General features: G+C 37.2%; 1 protein-coding gene across 20 annotated transcripts in view; it reads right to left on the bottom strand.

The window, feature by feature from the left end:
- The window catches only part of DLG2 (discs large MAGUK scaffold protein 2), a 2,073,554-nt gene that overhangs the window by 704,277 nt on the left and 1,352,022 nt on the right, over positions 1-17,255 (bottom strand). For all 20 annotated transcript variants that reach the window (XM_043580064.1, XM_043580065.1, XM_043580066.1 and 17 more), the window contains one exon: positions 12,904-12,957. In XM_043580064.1, coding sequence (XP_043435999.1) covers positions 12,904-12,957 — 54 coding nt within the window. The remainder of the gene's footprint in view (positions 1-12,903; positions 12,958-17,255) is intronic.

The following is a 17,255-nucleotide window of genomic DNA, read 5'->3' as shown; positions in this document are numbered from 1 at the left end:
TACCACTAAGAATTGATAACTGAAAATTATCAGTGTAGAAAGCCAATTTAAAAATCCAACAAAATTTAACAAGGAAGAGACAAGATTATAAAATACTTTGAACGTCACATAAAATTCCTGAGGCCCTAGGAAAATGTTTTAGTATTTCTGCTTTTTTTTTTGAAAAAGCGTTTAGCTTCATTTCAATAATACTCTTAAAATTGAGGGAAGATCATATGAAGATTTTAAGCCATTTCTCCTTATTACTCTACTCTCATTTCATTTACTGATTTTGCTTTTTACTAAATGATCACTCTTCTTTTTTCTTTCTTCTGTTTGATCTCACCCATGTAATCATGATCTCCTTTATCATATATGCTGCCTACATTTTCTTTCAAAGAAATGTGAGAAGGAAAAATCATTAAAAAAATAGCAAAAAATACTAACACATTTAATGGGCTCTCCAACTCACTAGAGTCCTACGATATTTGGCACAAGGTAAGAAACAAGATTAGAATGATCCATGAGAATTTGGTCTCTGCAGAAAAGGAACTACAGAGTGAGGCAGATAATTGGATTACCCTGATCTACACAGTTTTAAGACTAGATAGCACAGAAGTTATCTTTTGCTTTTGTAAACCTTTTTTTATAAAATATTTATTATTGGAGTATTGTTGACATACAATGCTATACTCCTTTCAGGTGCACAAGATAGTGATTCAACTATTCCATATATTACTCCAAACTCAGTAGGCATGATAAGTAAAGTCACCTTCTATCACCATACAATAGTATTGTTGTATTTTTGACTATATTCCCTACGCTGTGCTTTTTATTCCATGACATGTATTTTATAACTAGAAGTTTGTACCTCTTAATCCCTGTCACCTATTTTGTCCATTCTCTCCCCTACCACCCCTCTGGTAACCACCAGTTTGTTCTCTTTGTGATTCTGTTTCTGTTTTTGTTCTTTTAGTGGTTGTTTGGTTTTTTGTTTTGTTTTGTTTCGTTTTTTAGATACCACATATAAGTGACATCATATGGTATTTTTCTTATACTGACTTATTTCACTTAGCATAATACATTATAAGTATATTAATGTTGCTATAAATGACAATATTTCATTCTTTTGTATGGCTAATATTACAGTGTGTGTGTGTGTGTGTGTGTGTGTGTGTGTGTGTGTATACACCACACCTTTATCCATTCATCTATCAATGAACACCTCAGTTGCTTCCATATCTGGGCTATTGTAAATAACGCTGCAATAAACATAGGGGTACATATGTCTTTTTGAATTAGTATTTTCATTTCATTTGGGTGAATGTTCTGTATGGAATTACATGTAATAATTATTACATGTATCTTTTTACCATTGCAGCTAAGTATGGTTTTATACCTAAACTATAATTCTTGGGATATAAGGGGGAATCATGTTTTAAAGGGAGAAACAATGGTCATCCCTCTGTACTTCTTTTAACTGTTCCTTGGCATGTCATCATGGTGACTATGCACCCAAGGGCATCATCCAAGGGTGGAAGAGCAAGAAGATAAGGTTTTTGGGTCCCATCTTTTTAAGACCTTGTGGAGCAAAACAGATATCCCAGTTTTGAACCACCCATTTATGGACTGTTATATGTGATATACATTTCTATCTTGCAAGAGCACTGTTATTTTGCTCTTTGTTGTATGTAACTGAACATTCTACTAAATAATGCACCATGCAAGATAGCTATTACTCTCTCTACTAACAGATAAGGGAAGAGGGTCAGAAAAGTTAATTTTCTAAGGTTACCCAGTAAGTATATGGTAGAATCAAAAAAGACCAGAGTCCACCCTCTTTTCACTAAAGCAGGCAATCTCCTATGAGTTAAATACTATGACATCAAGGAGGAGTGAGACGTTAATTTTGCCTGGAGGAATTAATGAGGGCTTCCTGATGGAGGTGGAAGTTTAATGAGATCTTTTTTTTTAATGTTTATTTATTTTTGAGAGAGGGGGAGAGAGACAGAGTGTGAGTGGAGGAGGGGCAGAGAGAGAGGGAGACACAGAATCTGAAGCAGGTTCCAGGCTCTGAGCCGTTAGCACAGAGCCTGATGTGGGCTTGAACTCACGGACCATGAGATCATGACCTGAGCCAAGTTGGATTCTTAACCGACTGAGTCACCCAGGCGTCCCAAAGTTTAATGAGATCTTAAAAGATGTGTATGGATAAAAAAGTTATTCCTTTTAAACAGAGTGAACAAAGGCAAGGAGATAAAGAAGTATATAAAAGACTCAAGAAAAGCTTGTAAATTATTGCTGTTAAACTGACCACTATTGTTCTTTGGCTTTATTTATTTAACATATATTTCAGTGTATCTACTCCATAGCCAGATACAAACAAGGTCCTAGAGGTAAAGTGGTAAAAAATAAAAAAGATGTCTATAAATTCCCAAATATATGAGAAGATGATACTACTGGCAATGCCTACAGGATAAAGTCCAAATCCCATATCAGCCAAACAAGGCCTTCATAGTCAGACTGAACCATACCTTACCAACCTCACATTCTGTTACTGCTGTGCTCCAGCTTCACAGAATGCAGTGTATATGAGTTTCCAGGCCTCTGACATTTGCACATATTGTTTCCTTTTCCTGGAATGCCTTTTTCCTTCTCTGCCTAAAAACATCTTACTTTTTTTTAACAGCCTGCTAAAATTATACCTTTCTTTGACTTCCTCAAGGGGGATGGTTCTTTATACCATATTCCCTTAAAACAATTTCTTCACATCTTCATTTACTTTTCATTAGGCCAGCCAACCAATCTAGCCAAAATGTGCCAGGTTATGGAGGTAAGAAAATGGCACAAATAGAGCAATTTTCCCCTGTGCTTTTGAAGTTTACAACCTAGAAGGACATATCGAGCATTGAACAGTTACAATGCAGTGTGACAACTTTGGAAGGGAAGAGTGTCAAGTGGAAGCACACAACAGAAGCATCAGAACTAACCTCAGCTTCCAAGAAGAAGCATTATTTAAACTGAATCCTTCAGAATGCAAAGGAGTCAGGTAGGCAGAGAATGGCACAGAATGAACCAGAATGAAGCACTGTCCACTAGACTCCATTAGACTGTGATGCTTTTAAAGAAGCATCCCAAGTGATTTAACACCACCACCACCACCACCACCACCACCACCACCACCACCACGATTAAATGCTGGCTCAGGTTAATACTAAACATGTTACTACTGTACTTTAGTGAATCCCTATACTTATATTTTGTCTTTCCTCTATATAGTATTTCCTATCCCATCTTTTACCCCCACTTCAGTCCATTATCCAGAAACTTACTGGGATCCCACTAGCATCTCTCAAACTTCAGTGTGCATAAGATTCACTGGTATGCTTGTGAAAACATAGATTTTTTGAGGCCCGCCCCCCAGAGATTTTGATTCTATAGATCTTAGGGTAGAGCTGGAGATTCTGTAATTCTAATAACCTGCTTGGTAAGATCTGATGCTACCAGTTCACAGACCACATCTTGAATAGCAGTTCTGTAGGAAGTTATACAAATATTTCTCAGAATTATTTCCCCTTGTTCCTAAACCTGCTATGCCAGGTTGAGCTCCTTGGAACAAAAGTGGAATTTATGCTTGGGTATATGGGTCATGTGCTTTCAGAGGGACCATTCCTAGAAAGAAGGACCTGTGTGGTGATTCTCACCCAGCAATCACATTCTCCACCTGGATGACTGTTATATTTTCTCATTTCCTCCTGCTCTCCAACAACTATTATGTTTTCTCACTATCACCTTCCAGACCAGCCTGTGTAGATAGAGGTTTCCCAGTGGACGAGGAGACACCAGTAGGGCTGCCAGCAAACTGCATTCTCTAAGGGCAGCCCAGGAAAAAGGATGGAAGTAGCTTCGTGAATGAGTAAATAGGTCAGGTCTTCTACTCATTTCATGATTTTAGAAGGTTCATTTAAGTCTAAATAAGGGCTTTATAATTTCACAAAAGGAAAATGATGGGAGAATTGCTGAATTTTTAAGAAGGCTTTCAGCAATTGCTTCCACTTGCCTCAACGTGCATCATGTATGAGAGTCTGGAGAGTTAATATGGTTTTAAGAGCCATGAGGACAGGGACCATGTCTTCCCCATGAACATACTCCACAATTCCCTGCAAGAATTATAACTTTTTAGAAAATTTGAAAATACTTAACTCTAAAAAGGAGGAAATGAAACCAACTGACAAAAGCTGAAAGGATCATTTTGATAATTAATTAGATAATACACATAAAGCACCTAGAATATAGTGGTTCCTTGATAAACATTAGTTCACCCCTTCTATTTATGTTTTATTATTTATTATTTAGAACAGCTTTGTTCCATAGAAGTCTGAAATGATGGACACATTCTATAACTGCACTGTTGAATACATTACCCACTAACCATAATGGCTATGAACACTTGAAAGGTAGCTAGTACAACTGAGAAATTGACTTTTTGATTTTATAGTATTTTAATTAAATTTAAATAATGACACGAGGCTTGCAGCTGTTGTCTTGGAAAACACAGGTTTAGTAGCAAGTACAACATAGTAGTTTGTAATTAGGCCTGTAGATTTGTTGAACTGAATTGACTTGATCCTTTATCATACAGGTAGGAACGTTTAAGGTGAAGAGTGAAAAGGGCAGCTGTCCCAAGACAGGCCAAAAGCTGCAGTTAAAGAGCAAAGGCAGTAGGATCCAAGCCAAAAAAAAGTTTCGGTCATATTGACCAATGCTTTTCAAACTTTAATATGCATACAAATCACTGAGGTTCTTATTAAAAACACAGATTCTGATTTAATAGAACTTGAATGGGACCCTAGATTCTAGGGTCTACAAGGTCCCAGGTAATGAGTGTTGCCAGTCAATGAGTCCCTTTCAAGAAGCAAACATCTAGATATAGTTAGGGTGATGGACCAGCATAACTGCTATTGGATCTACCTCTGAACAAACTATGGCGTCTGAATTCTAGATCAAATTACAGGAATGCTCTATTTTATTAAAGGCACACTATCCCTCTCAATCTCATGATGAACATTATTAAGCACCTTCTATATACTAGGAAGAGTACTCATAACACCCCCTAAAGGGCATATATTATTATTCCCATTTACAAATAATACAACAGCGGTTTAGACAGAGAATTTGACTTAATCAAAACTCACGCAAGTACCTTCAGAGGTGGGATCATAACCCAAGTTGCTCCTGAATCTAAATCCTAGCCGTTCTCTTTATACAATCTTGTTATTCAAAGTGTGTACAAATGGACATCATCCTCACTGGGAGGCTTATTAGCAATGCAGACTCTCAGGCCTCATCCCAGGTCTACTCAATAAGAATCTGCATTTTAAGATCTCCAGGTTATTTTTATTATGCACATCAATATTTGAAAAGCACTATTATGTTCCATCTCTACCTTTATAGATCAAAGTAACAAGTGCAACAGTAGGGGTTCTGTTGATTGTGGCAGCTGAGAAATGGATTTAGACTGGCTAGATTTGACTGTGACTCTAGAATAAGTATTTTTATAAGAAATTTATATTACTACTATTATTTTTATTTTATTTTTGGGAAAGCATAAGCAGGGGAGGGACAGAGAATCCAAAAAGGGCTCTGACAAGCTGACAGCAGCAAGTCTGATGTGTGGCTCAAACTCACAAACCACAAGATCAAGACCTGAGCCCAAGTTGGATGCTCAACCACTGAGACACCCAGGTGCCCCTAGAATGAATATTGAGTTTTGCTTCTCTTGCTAAATTCTTATTGTCTCATGGACACAGTTTAAGTCAAAATTAAGCTATTTTCTGGTAGGTAAGGATTTTCTAGTTTTTTTTTTTTTTAGTTTGTAGATAATACTACATTCTCAACATATAAAAACATTGACAATTTTAATAGTGTTCAAGGCGGAAAAAACTAAAAAGAAACAAATGTGTTTGCTGAAAGATAAATGTACTAAAATCAGCAAAGTTTTCGAAAATAACATTATTAATCACTACCATGATGGTTCAAAGAAACAAGCAAAATTCTGTTTCCTCTGCCTTCATGGGTAATTCTGGAAAACTATCCAGTTAAAAGTGAATAGCAGCCTGAATCACAAGGGTCTGTTACTGTACAAAGTGACTCAGAGGAATTCAATGTCCTGCTCTGTGACCAAGTGCTTGGTCATTCCCCTTCTGCAAATATAGCAACTTCCTCCTCTGAGAGCTCTTACCCTAAGCTTCCTGCTGCTGGAATCAATCAGAAATGCCATTTAAACCTTGCTTAAAAATTTCTCTTAGTTTCAAGCCCATTCTTTGGCTCCTTGAATGAATCTCACTGCTAATTTGATTGTTTCTCTCCATGTCTGAACCCATGTCAACCTTTATCTTCTCTCATCCTCCACTCTTCTCAACACTCTTTACTACACTGTACTTTTCCTTGGGCCATTTTATTCCCTTGAAACAACTTTCTGGTCCTTTGTCCCAGAAGCATAGCTGTGTCTTCATGCAATGACCTTTCACACTTAAAGCTCTCTACAAAAATCTCACTGATAATACTGTAAGGATATTACGATTGCTTTCAAATAACCTTTACATAAATGATCTTGGAGGTCAAATACTGTGGGTGATACTGATGAGAGAGCATAAGGCAAGCTGATACCCCACAAACCCCGTACCCTCTCCAGGTGAGATATCTGTGACATTCCTTAGGCACTCCTGGCTGCCAAAGAACAAGGGGAAGGGGAAAACAAATGGTTAGCTGATAGAGATCATAGTCACAGTCATGCAGGAGATGTGTCTCTATCAGTTTACAAATGTCTTAGTAAATTACAAGAAAAAGATGATCTTATCAATAGCCTAGCCTCCAGATACCTATAGACCCGACTCAGTTTCATGGAGCCCTAACACCACCCTCCCCTCCATGATGATGTAGGGAACAAAGGCAAGATGAAAATATAAATAAAATTAAACTTCCTTTTTTAATATATATTTTTCTTTTTCTTTTTTTAATGTTTCTTTATTTTTGAGGGGGAGAGAAAGCAAGTGAGTGAGTGACCAGAGAGAGAGGGAAATGGAGGGTCTGAAGCGGGCTCCACTCTGACAGCACACAGCCTGAAGCAGGGCTTTAACTCAAGAACTGGAAGATCATAACCTGAGCTGAAGTCCGATGCTTAACCGACTGAGCCACCCAGGGGCCCGAACATTAAATTTCTTTATAACCTGTAGCCCATTGACAAATATTTGAGATAGGGACAGTAAAACATTCCTCCAATAAACTTCTGTCTTGACTTACTGTTAATGCCTTACTGGAGGGAAAACCGCCTTAGCTTGACAATAGCAAAGACTCTGGTTTCCTCTGAGTCCTCTTTAGCATATGAAAGTCCTTTATGGAAACTTTCCTTTTTGCCTGTACCTCCCTCAACTGCAAGGTGTATAATCAGTTGCTCCTCACAATTCTAGGGCAGCTCTTTCTGCCCATGGGTCTTGTCCCCTTGGTTTAATAAAATCACTGTTTTGCACCAAAGAAGTCTCAAGAATTCTTACTTACCCATTGGCTCTGGACCCTACCACTCCAAACTGCATCAATACTATTAAGGACCTTCTCATATTTTTTTGTAACTTAATCCCTCTTTCTTCTTTTCTCTCCTCTACTTCTCTTACTCCTTCAATTTCTTGGGATGTTTTCCAAGCCACAGTCCTGGGAACTTTCTGGAACAAATCCCTTGTCTCCATTATTATTTCTACCTCTGGAAACAAAGTTTCAGACAACAAAGTGTCTCAAAGAAAACTAAGGTCATTGCACTGTCAATACTTGATAGATGTTTCTTTTATTTCTCCATAGTTTCCATTAAACATCCTTAATAATCTAGACACTCACTTACCGTATCAGTTGAACCAGTGTCCTTTGACACTGTAATTATTTATTGCCACTGACCTATTAATATATTAAAAAAAAACTTTTAACAGTTATTTTTGAGAGACAGAGAGAGACAAAGCACAAGCAGGGGAGGGGCAGAGAGAGAGGGAGATACAGCAGGCTCTAGGCTCTGAGCTCTACGCGGGGCTTGAACCCATAAACTGTGAGATCGTGACCTGAGTCGAAGTCAGATGCTTAACCAGCTGAGCCACCCAGGAGCCCTGACCTACCAATATTTTAAAAGTGTAAGTTTCTTTCTTTTGTACTCGTTTTTCTTATAAAGGGCATTTACAAATTCTTAGCCCTTTTATTTAAGATTTTGGCATTGTAAACTAGTTGTTTACTAGTTGTTTACTAGTTGTTTAGCAAATATTCACTCCTTCTTCTACTTTGAGCTTGGCAATATGACTTGCTTTGGCCAGTGGGGTGTTAGTGACGTCATGTGAACATAGCCTTCAACTGTGTTTGTGTCCTGGGCTTTCCTCTTGTGTTTTGGCCATTACAATTAACATACTCTGGGTAGTACTGTCCCACTCCCTGGGCCCCAGAATCAAACACTTGAAGCCAACCTGGTAATCTACAGTCTACAGCAGTTGGCCCAACCAACCAGCAAACACTTACGGGAAGAATAAATGCTTATTGTTATATGCCACTGATTATGTGGTTATTGGTTGCACACCAAAAACTGTTATGTAGAGTGAAAGTAAATGATAGACCAAGCTCTACCATTTACTAGTTGAGCTAGAATGTCTGTATCTGTAAAATGAGAGGTTTGCATTCATTGGATCCTAAGTTACTTAACAACATTTAAAACTCATGATTCTTGAGTATACTATTTATTACATTATATTTCCAGAAAACAAATCAAAATATAACCAGTATATAATGAACTCTAGAGAAGGATGGATAAAAAGGAATCCTAGAATTTCTCTGATTAATTTTATTTTTTTTTTAAAGCAGGAAGAATGGGGTTTCGTTGGATGGTGTTCAATATACGACTCTGGTCAGCTACAAAAGCCAAAAGTATGTCCAGAGAGGAGGCTTCCGGAGTGACTTCCATGTCAGTTGGTTGCAGAGTACTTAGAGGGTAACATGGTATCTTTTCACTAAGTCAGCCTTCAGGGATGTAGACTTACAGATCATATGCAGGCTCTACTCACTGTGAACTCTCTAAGAACACAGTATATTCATCAACTGCCATAAGACAATATTTAACATATAATGGAGAAGAATAACATGATTGAGTGAAAAATGTAAACTACAGAGTGCTGAAATGGCAATTTGCTTTTTCTCTTTGCTTTTCCTTGAGGGATTTTAACCTTCATATAGGGAGGGGATTCCTGCTTTGCAGGAGAGGTGGGGTTATACCATATGTAACATCATACCCAACCTTAAAATATCATGACATCATGAAAGGACGAGATTATTTGAAGCATTTGTATGTAAGAACCTCAGTGATCCCCCCCCCATTTGTTAATGGTAGATACTTTAAGAGCTCTAAAAACCCCTAACTTCCTGCCTAAAAAAGGCAGAAATCTCTTTAAATATTTTTTTGTGCCTTATTAGATACTTAATTTAAAAATTTCCTTTGACCACAGATTTCCTCTAGTTATTCAATTGCTGTTTATATGCATGCCAAGGAATTGTTTGCACAAGGACAACATATTTCTAAAATCAAACTTGCTCACTGGCAAAATTAATATTTACTTGTAATGAAATTATTTGTGAGAAGGACAATAATACACATAAAAATTTGTCATTTAAGTAATATTTTTGAAGAAGGAAATGCTCTTATGCAATATGACTGAAATGCTCTGGGGAGCTCTGAGATCGTTTTTTCATTAAATAGATCTGAAATTATGTGAACAACTAGAACATGAGAAAGGAAAGAGGAAAACAAAGTTTAGAACACTAGGGAGCGAGAAAATAGACTGCGAATGGAACAGCGATTTGTTCAAGGTTACCCAGTGAATCAGGAACAAAGAGGAAGGTTGGACTTATGCCAAAAGCCAAAGTATATCTACATTAATGACTGTGCACTAAATCTGCATTTTCAATAGATGATGTACTCATGTTTATATGGGGGAAAATAGTCATATTTACCATCCTCTCAGGGCCTAGCATGTGTTATTACATAAGTTTTTATTATTTACGTAAAATGATAAATAAACACTTAGAAGCCAGAAGTTAACAAAGCATGATTTCATGGTTCCTGGGAGGCTCAGTCAGTTAAGTGTCCCACTCTTGATTTCAATTCAGGTCATGATCTCATGGTTTGTGAGATCAAGCCCCAAGTCTGGCTCAGTGCTGACAGTGTGGAGCCTGCTTGAGATTGTCTATCTCCCTCTCTCTCTCTCTCTCTGACCCTCCCCTACTCTCTCTTTCTCTCTCTCAATATAAATAAATGAACTTAAAAAAAAAGCATTATTTCACATACATAATTTCATTTCGTCCCCACAATCACCTCTGAGGTAGGTATTATAATTCCTGTCTTAAAGATAAATTTAGATCCAGAAAAATTAAATGACTTGCTGAACAACACATTGTCATAAAACACATTGGGATATTTTCACCACAGCAAACGGGTCAGCAACCCTCTCTAAAGATACTACTTAAGGAAGCTCAAAGAGGTTTTGCATTAAGTACAAGAAAGTTGAAGATTAAAAAAAAAGACCCTTTGAAGAACTCAAATTTGTATACAAAGTTGATATTTAGGGAATAGAAAGCAATTTGATTAATTTGTTATATGTAGCTGATTTTACTAACTAATTAGCTGTGATATCAGTCAAGTAGCTCTGCATAAAATCTTTAAATTCTGTCGATAAATTATTTGTACATGAGGGCATCTGGCCATTCAGGCATGAGAATCCTAAGAGACGGCTTTGAAATAATACAGATCTACCAAAGAAAGCAGTCCTACTTACAAAATCAAGTCTGTGCTCCATGTCTACTTCAAAGCACTGTTCATCTGCCTTGCCTATGAATATAGCAAATAATTTTTCTAGAGTAAAAACACAGAATTCCTTAAAATATACATGAATCTCTGTCCCAAAGCTATTGGGGCCTCTGTGACAAGTTGTCTTCCACCCAAATCCACGTGTAGCAGAGGAGAAAGCAAAGTTTTTCCCAAGCGGAGAGAAAACAAGTGAGAAAAGGTGGGAATATAAGAGGTTGTATGATAAAGAGTTAAGTGAGATCTCTAACTCCTTACCCAGTTTATCTACATTCATTCTTGGCTCTGCTCCTAACTGTGCAACCTTGAAAAAGTTACTTAACCTCTTTATGATTCAGTTTTCGGATCTGTAATATAAAGAAAGTAATAGAACCTATCTTACAGGGTTGTTTTAAGGATTGAGTTAATATTTGTTAAGTACTTAGTGTCACGTATACAGTAATACTAATATAAATGTTTGATTAGTGAAGGAAGATGGGGAGAGTGAGAGACAGAATAGTGGACACTATGTGTCTTTAATGTATTACTTTGCTTCCTACTAACAGGATCCTTGTCTTTCCAGAACTGGGGCCACTGATTACTACCAGTAAGCTTTTAACCCCATTTCTTGTCTGACCCCAAATGACTCTTGTTCAGAAAGATTTAGGAAGCTCTAGCTCAGTAGTTCAGGTGAGTCAGCACTAAGTCAAGCTTGTTGTTATTCTTATCCTGACCCTGTGTCCCAGTTTCAGTCACTTGTTCCTGTAATCAAGTCCCAACCTTGTATTCCAATTCTAGCATTATGCTCCCCTGTGGCGGAGTCCTGGCTTGGAGGACCAGCTCAGGATCTCCAGTTCCTTTGAGGCAGAAGCCACCCAAAGGGTAGCCTCTGGACTACTGGCACACAGTGCATGAACTTTCGAAAATCAGTTGTCTATAATTTAAAAATTCCAAACCTTTACATAAAAATTCAAATTTCCAACTTCTCTAGAAAAGTTAGATGATTTGGTAACCCTTGGTCCCCATCTCTTTTTGGTACCAATCCACTGGAGCCAAGTGGCAGCTGCCCCTTTTGGAACACCATGTACTCTCGATTCCCTGCTGTCCCCATGCCTTTTCCTTCATTTATTTCTGGGAGTTACTTTGTCCTTGTAGGCATTTAAGGTTGGGTCTAAGAGTTAGAATAGCGATACTTACCAAGCATTTACATTGCGCCAGGTAATTTTTCAAGTGCTTCATGAGTTTTATTCATTTAATCAAAGACCAGGCATCTGTTCTTATCCAACCTCCCTGCAGTCCTTCTCCTTGCTTCAAATCCTCTGTCTGTACACACACCTGTGTTTGTCCCATCTTCCCCAATCACTACTGTCTATCCATTAGCTAGGGTCACACATAAAGCCTTGTCACACCTCCAAAATGTCAACTGCTCACCCACACTGTGGCCTGCTGCCACCCTCCAATCTCCCCTGCTGAGTCAAACTTTGTTGTTCAAGAATTTTGGCCATTATAGTGGTTGTACTTAATCCCAGGCTTTACCCATTTGTCTGATTCTAGTATCTATCTCATGCTCCAGGCTTTCATAAAACCATGCCTTTCATTATACATAGAAAGACTACACCCTTAAAAAATGTGTTCCAACTCTTGTTAGAAACCCAGCAAAATCCATCAAATATTTGATAGCTTACTTATGTTGTATGAGCTACCACAGAAATTTGATTTGATTATTCCTTTACTAAGAAACCCAAAGAAGTTTATCCATCTCTTCTATAAGCAATTCAGTATCTTTTCAGGGAACCACCCAGGAAACTAACATTTTTTTAATACAATGGGCTTTTTTCCCTTATGATAGGCCCTTATGTTTTCCAAAACAATGAATGAAAGAGAAAACTATTTGCATAACTAAGCTGAGATTTAGCAAATATCAAAACAGAACTCACAAAACTCTTTCTACACATTTCATAAGATTATCTGGACTGGGTAGAATTGAATATGTACTGAATTTTAAATTTAGCTCATTAAATTCTAACATAATTTTTAAAGAAAGTCTTAATAAAAATGTTACTTACATAAGGAATCGTGTCCAAAGTATCTGTGTTGACAATTATAGGAGCAGGGCTGGCCTAAAAAAGAGACACAAGAAAAAAAATTAAATAACAGGTAATCTATTCTGAGATAGGATCTGTTAAACTTATTTAACAGAGTTCAACTGTATTTCTTGAGAACCTGTAAAGGCACTATGTCAGGGTTTCAAGGGATAAATGAAATGTCTTGGAATTCCCTGAAACCACCTTCCTTCAAGTATTTGCTATATTGACTACATAATGAAATGAAGTAAGCAGTTAAATTTGTACTCATTTTCCCTTTAATTCTACCCAATAGTAGGAGGTGAGGATTTGAGCTGTAAATGAGGTAAGAATTTCTAATAAATTGGGTGAGTAAAAATGTATAGCATTTCTTTATAAAATGGCTATACAAAATAAATTTAATTTCTCTCTCATGGAAGCAAAATTTAACCTAAAGCAATATTTGTAACCCTCCTCTTTAAACTGCCTTTTGAGAATATGTTGAAATAGAAAGATTCACTTATTGACATCTTATATGTATATTTACCTATTATATATTCTGTACTATATCTTTCATCATTTGTGCTTTTCTGATCATGTACCTTAGAAATCCTTAGCTAGAAAATTACAAATTAGTCAAAGGTGGCATAAAATCATTATGAGTATGCTAAACTTCCTTTTTTAAAAAAATGTACAACCTGCAGTCATTCCCTTTAAAGCTGGGTAGGAATCTGTGTAACACTGATACAGAAGTGCTACAAGCCAAGTCATTAGAAAATGAGAGATTGCAATCTCTATTTGCATCAACCAATCTGACTTCATGAATATTGAGTAGATCTATCTTTATTTTCTAGTTTCTAGAATTTTCATAGCATCTTTTCCTTCATCCCCTGCAGGATCTTTAATCTCCTTCCCAAATTGCAGATTTCATTTAGATAGAAAAAATACTCTCATCATGGTAAATCCAGAGCTGTCCTATAAGACATGGTAGTTTTGGCAAGTGCTCAACTTTTGGGACATTTCATTAGCTGTGCCCTCTGGAGTTAACAGAGTTAACAGCTTTTAAATGTCAATCTGTTAATCAAATGATTAAAAAAAATGGCAATCCAGCAGATTTTACAAAACAAAATTCCATGTTTTAACATAACACACCAGGCATTGAAAACATGACCCTGGTCTATATGTGTCCATAGTGAGCCAACTAGATGTTCACAGTTTATTCATTAACTCCTAATAGCAAGTACCTTTAGGGTGAATAGGGGCTTTGGAGAAAGACAGTTTTCACAGGATCCCAACAAAACAAACAAACAAACAAACAAACAAACAGACCCTAAACACCTGCATACAAAAAGGCAGTTCTTACTAAGAGGCATGTGGTGGTGTAGGGAGAAGAACAAGAGGTTTGGAGTTAGAGAACCTGGGCTCAAGTTTGGTTTAGCAACTTTCTGATTATACGTTTTGGGGCTGAGCAACTTTCTGATGGTGAGATCTGGAGGCAATTACACTAACTCCCTTTGTCTCATTTTCTTTCTCTGTAGAATGGGAATAGAAATAATCATCTGAAAGAGTCATTTGAAGAATAAGTGAGATGATATATTTGAATGTGCTTTGTAAACTTACATTTCAGAATCAATATTAAATATTATTATTAGCATCCCTAAAGACAGACCACTGTAAGAATATATTATTGACTGGTTTGTGAATTGTTTACACCCCAGAGATTTCAAAGCCATGATAGTGGCTACAATCACACTAAAGAAAACTAAAGATTAGACCATGTGACTTACTATTTATTAAATATATATTACTTGCCCAGGTATAAGAAAATGCACATATATCCTCATTTAATCTCCACAAAACCATAGTGATAAAGCATTATTATCACTATCCACATATTATAGATGAGAAAATGGAGGCTCAGGGAAAATAAGAGCTGAGATTTAACACTGGCCTTTCTGACCTCAAAATCCATTTTTTTCCACACTAAGTTGCTCCATGATCTGAGTATCTAGGAGGCTCAGTTGCAAGAGTCCTGCAGTGATTGCAGATTTCGAGGTAGAGCAGCACAGAAGATTCTGGCAAACCAAAGACCACCCTGGAGGCAAGAGCTGCCTTAAGTCTTATATATCAGAGATTGAAAGCAATCTGGTGATGCCTGAATGGTTACTGTTGTTGTCTTCCTCTTCTGTTTTTTAGTTTTTACTTCCTCTCTTCTATGCTTTCTAATTGGTTCCCAGGACTCTCCTAAAACATTTGTGCCTTGCCCCCTTGACCAGACTGAAAGCTTTCCAAGCATTACACCCAAGACTTATATTTAGTACAATTTGATCAATAAATATGTATTGATTTGATTCAACCCATCTTACTTTTGTTTTTCCTCTTACAGATTATATTAACATGATCTAGGAATAAATTTTGCATGCAAGCCTATTTCCTTTATGATGTCATTTATCCCTTTCATATGTTTATGCTGCTATTTTCCTTTTCATATACATAAATTCAGGTTTTCTAATCAGACTCTGTTTAAAAAATGACAAGGATTGGGGGCGCCTGGGTGGCGCAGTCGGTTAGGCATCCGACTTCAGCCAGGTCATGATCTCGCGGTCCGTGAGTTCGAGCCCCGCGTCAGGCTCTGGGCTGATGGCTCAGAGCCTGGAGCCTGTTTCCAATTCTGTGTCTCCCTCTCTCTCTGCCCCTCCCCCGTTCATGCTCTATCTCTCTCTGTCCCAAAAATAAATAAACGTTGGAAAAAAAATTTAAAAATGACAAGGATTGAATATTTTCCTAGAATTCTTCACAGCACTTGGTTACACCCAAGGAGCTCAGCAACAACTTAGGAATTACTGGCTAAATGTTGATATAAAGTATAGGTGAGGGTATAAAGGAAAATAATAGCTCTTTGTAAGCTCGTAAACTCAGGAGAGCATTTCTAGGATAACTCCAAAATCTCCCATGTTACCAACAAAACTGTGACTACTTTTCCAGATTATCCACTGTCACTATCTTTCCTTAATCAGTACCTATTGCTTAACTATCCAGCTTTTATGAAATATTGATTATTTCATAACTGTAAGCTGTAAATGTTGTGAAGTATAATCTATGTTATGTGGAAAACTCCTTATTGAGTAAAAAAGATTCAGAAGCCCCCATTAATGCCTGCATCTTTTAATGTCATTAAAAATGCATGAACGAACAAAATGTATAGATTGTTTGAATATACACATACAGCACATACATCTGACATTGACAAATCCCAGGCATGAATGCCAAGATGTCATGGTTGGCTGTTCTGTATCCCACTGCTGCTATATCTGGCTCTCTGAAGATCAGATCTCCCATTGCTTTGTTCCAGGACCCCCATGACCCTCCCCAGACTGTTTTCACAGAAGCTTCTTGAAGGTACTCAATGATACACATCAGCAGAGAATAAAAATCCCAAGTGGTGACAGAGTATAGTTGCATTCTAAGTATGGCCCATGAGTGTGCTTCTGTAACCAGTTGTGAATTTCAGATCTCCCCATGGCTCATCCTGGCTTCTGTTTCTTTTCTCGCTTTTGAAATCATGTGAGTCCATGCCTAGTTTGATCAGGTCTGGTTTTAGATTCTTAAAACCAGTTCCTGAGTTGCTTTGATGGTTCCCACTAAGCTTTATCTCCACAATTCTTACTGCCCTGCTGTACACATAGTCTCTTTAATTGGGTATTGGGTATTCTCTTTAATTGAACTCCTAAATCAAACTGGTGACTTAGCCGATTCCAGTATCCAACTTCAATATGCTGATTTCCATTAAATGGAAAGAAATTTTTAACAAATATGAAAAAATCCTTTTTTAATTTATTTTTATTATTTATTTATTTATTTTTACTTTTAGCAAGAGAGATAAATAAGCAGGGAGAGACAATGAGAGAGAGAGAGAGAGAGAGAGAGAGAGAGAGAGAGAGAGAGAGAGAATCTTAAGCAGGTTCCATGCTCAGCACAGAGCTGGGTGTGGGGCTTGATCCCACAATCCTGGGATCACGACCTGAACAGAAATCAAGAGTCTGATACTCAGTTGACTGAGCCACCAGGTGCCCCTGAAAAAAAATCTTTTAATGAGAAGTTTCAAGGCTTGTCTTTATATAAATATAGCCAAGGATTTTTGAAACTATAAAGGCTTAAGAAACCAATCTCTTTTAGGTGACCCAAACTATGAGATATACATGGTTTGCATTTTATATTACATTCTTTATATCTGGAGAAAGCCAGTTTACAGCAAGAGGGAAGTATAAAGTTAATTGTAGAAAAGCAAAAAGCAAACAGAGAGAATACTGAAAAATTGAAGTTGTTAGATCAAGTTATTCATGATTCCCAGCCAC

The sequence above is a fragment of the Prionailurus bengalensis genome, chromosome D1, assembly GCF_016509475.1.
Source record: "Prionailurus bengalensis isolate Pbe53 chromosome D1, Fcat_Pben_1.1_paternal_pri, whole genome shotgun sequence".
Lineage (NCBI taxonomy): Eukaryota > Metazoa > Chordata > Mammalia > Carnivora > Felidae > Prionailurus > Prionailurus bengalensis.
Note: the sequence above shows the minus strand (reverse complement) of the source record. Positions and strands in the feature narration are given on the sequence as shown.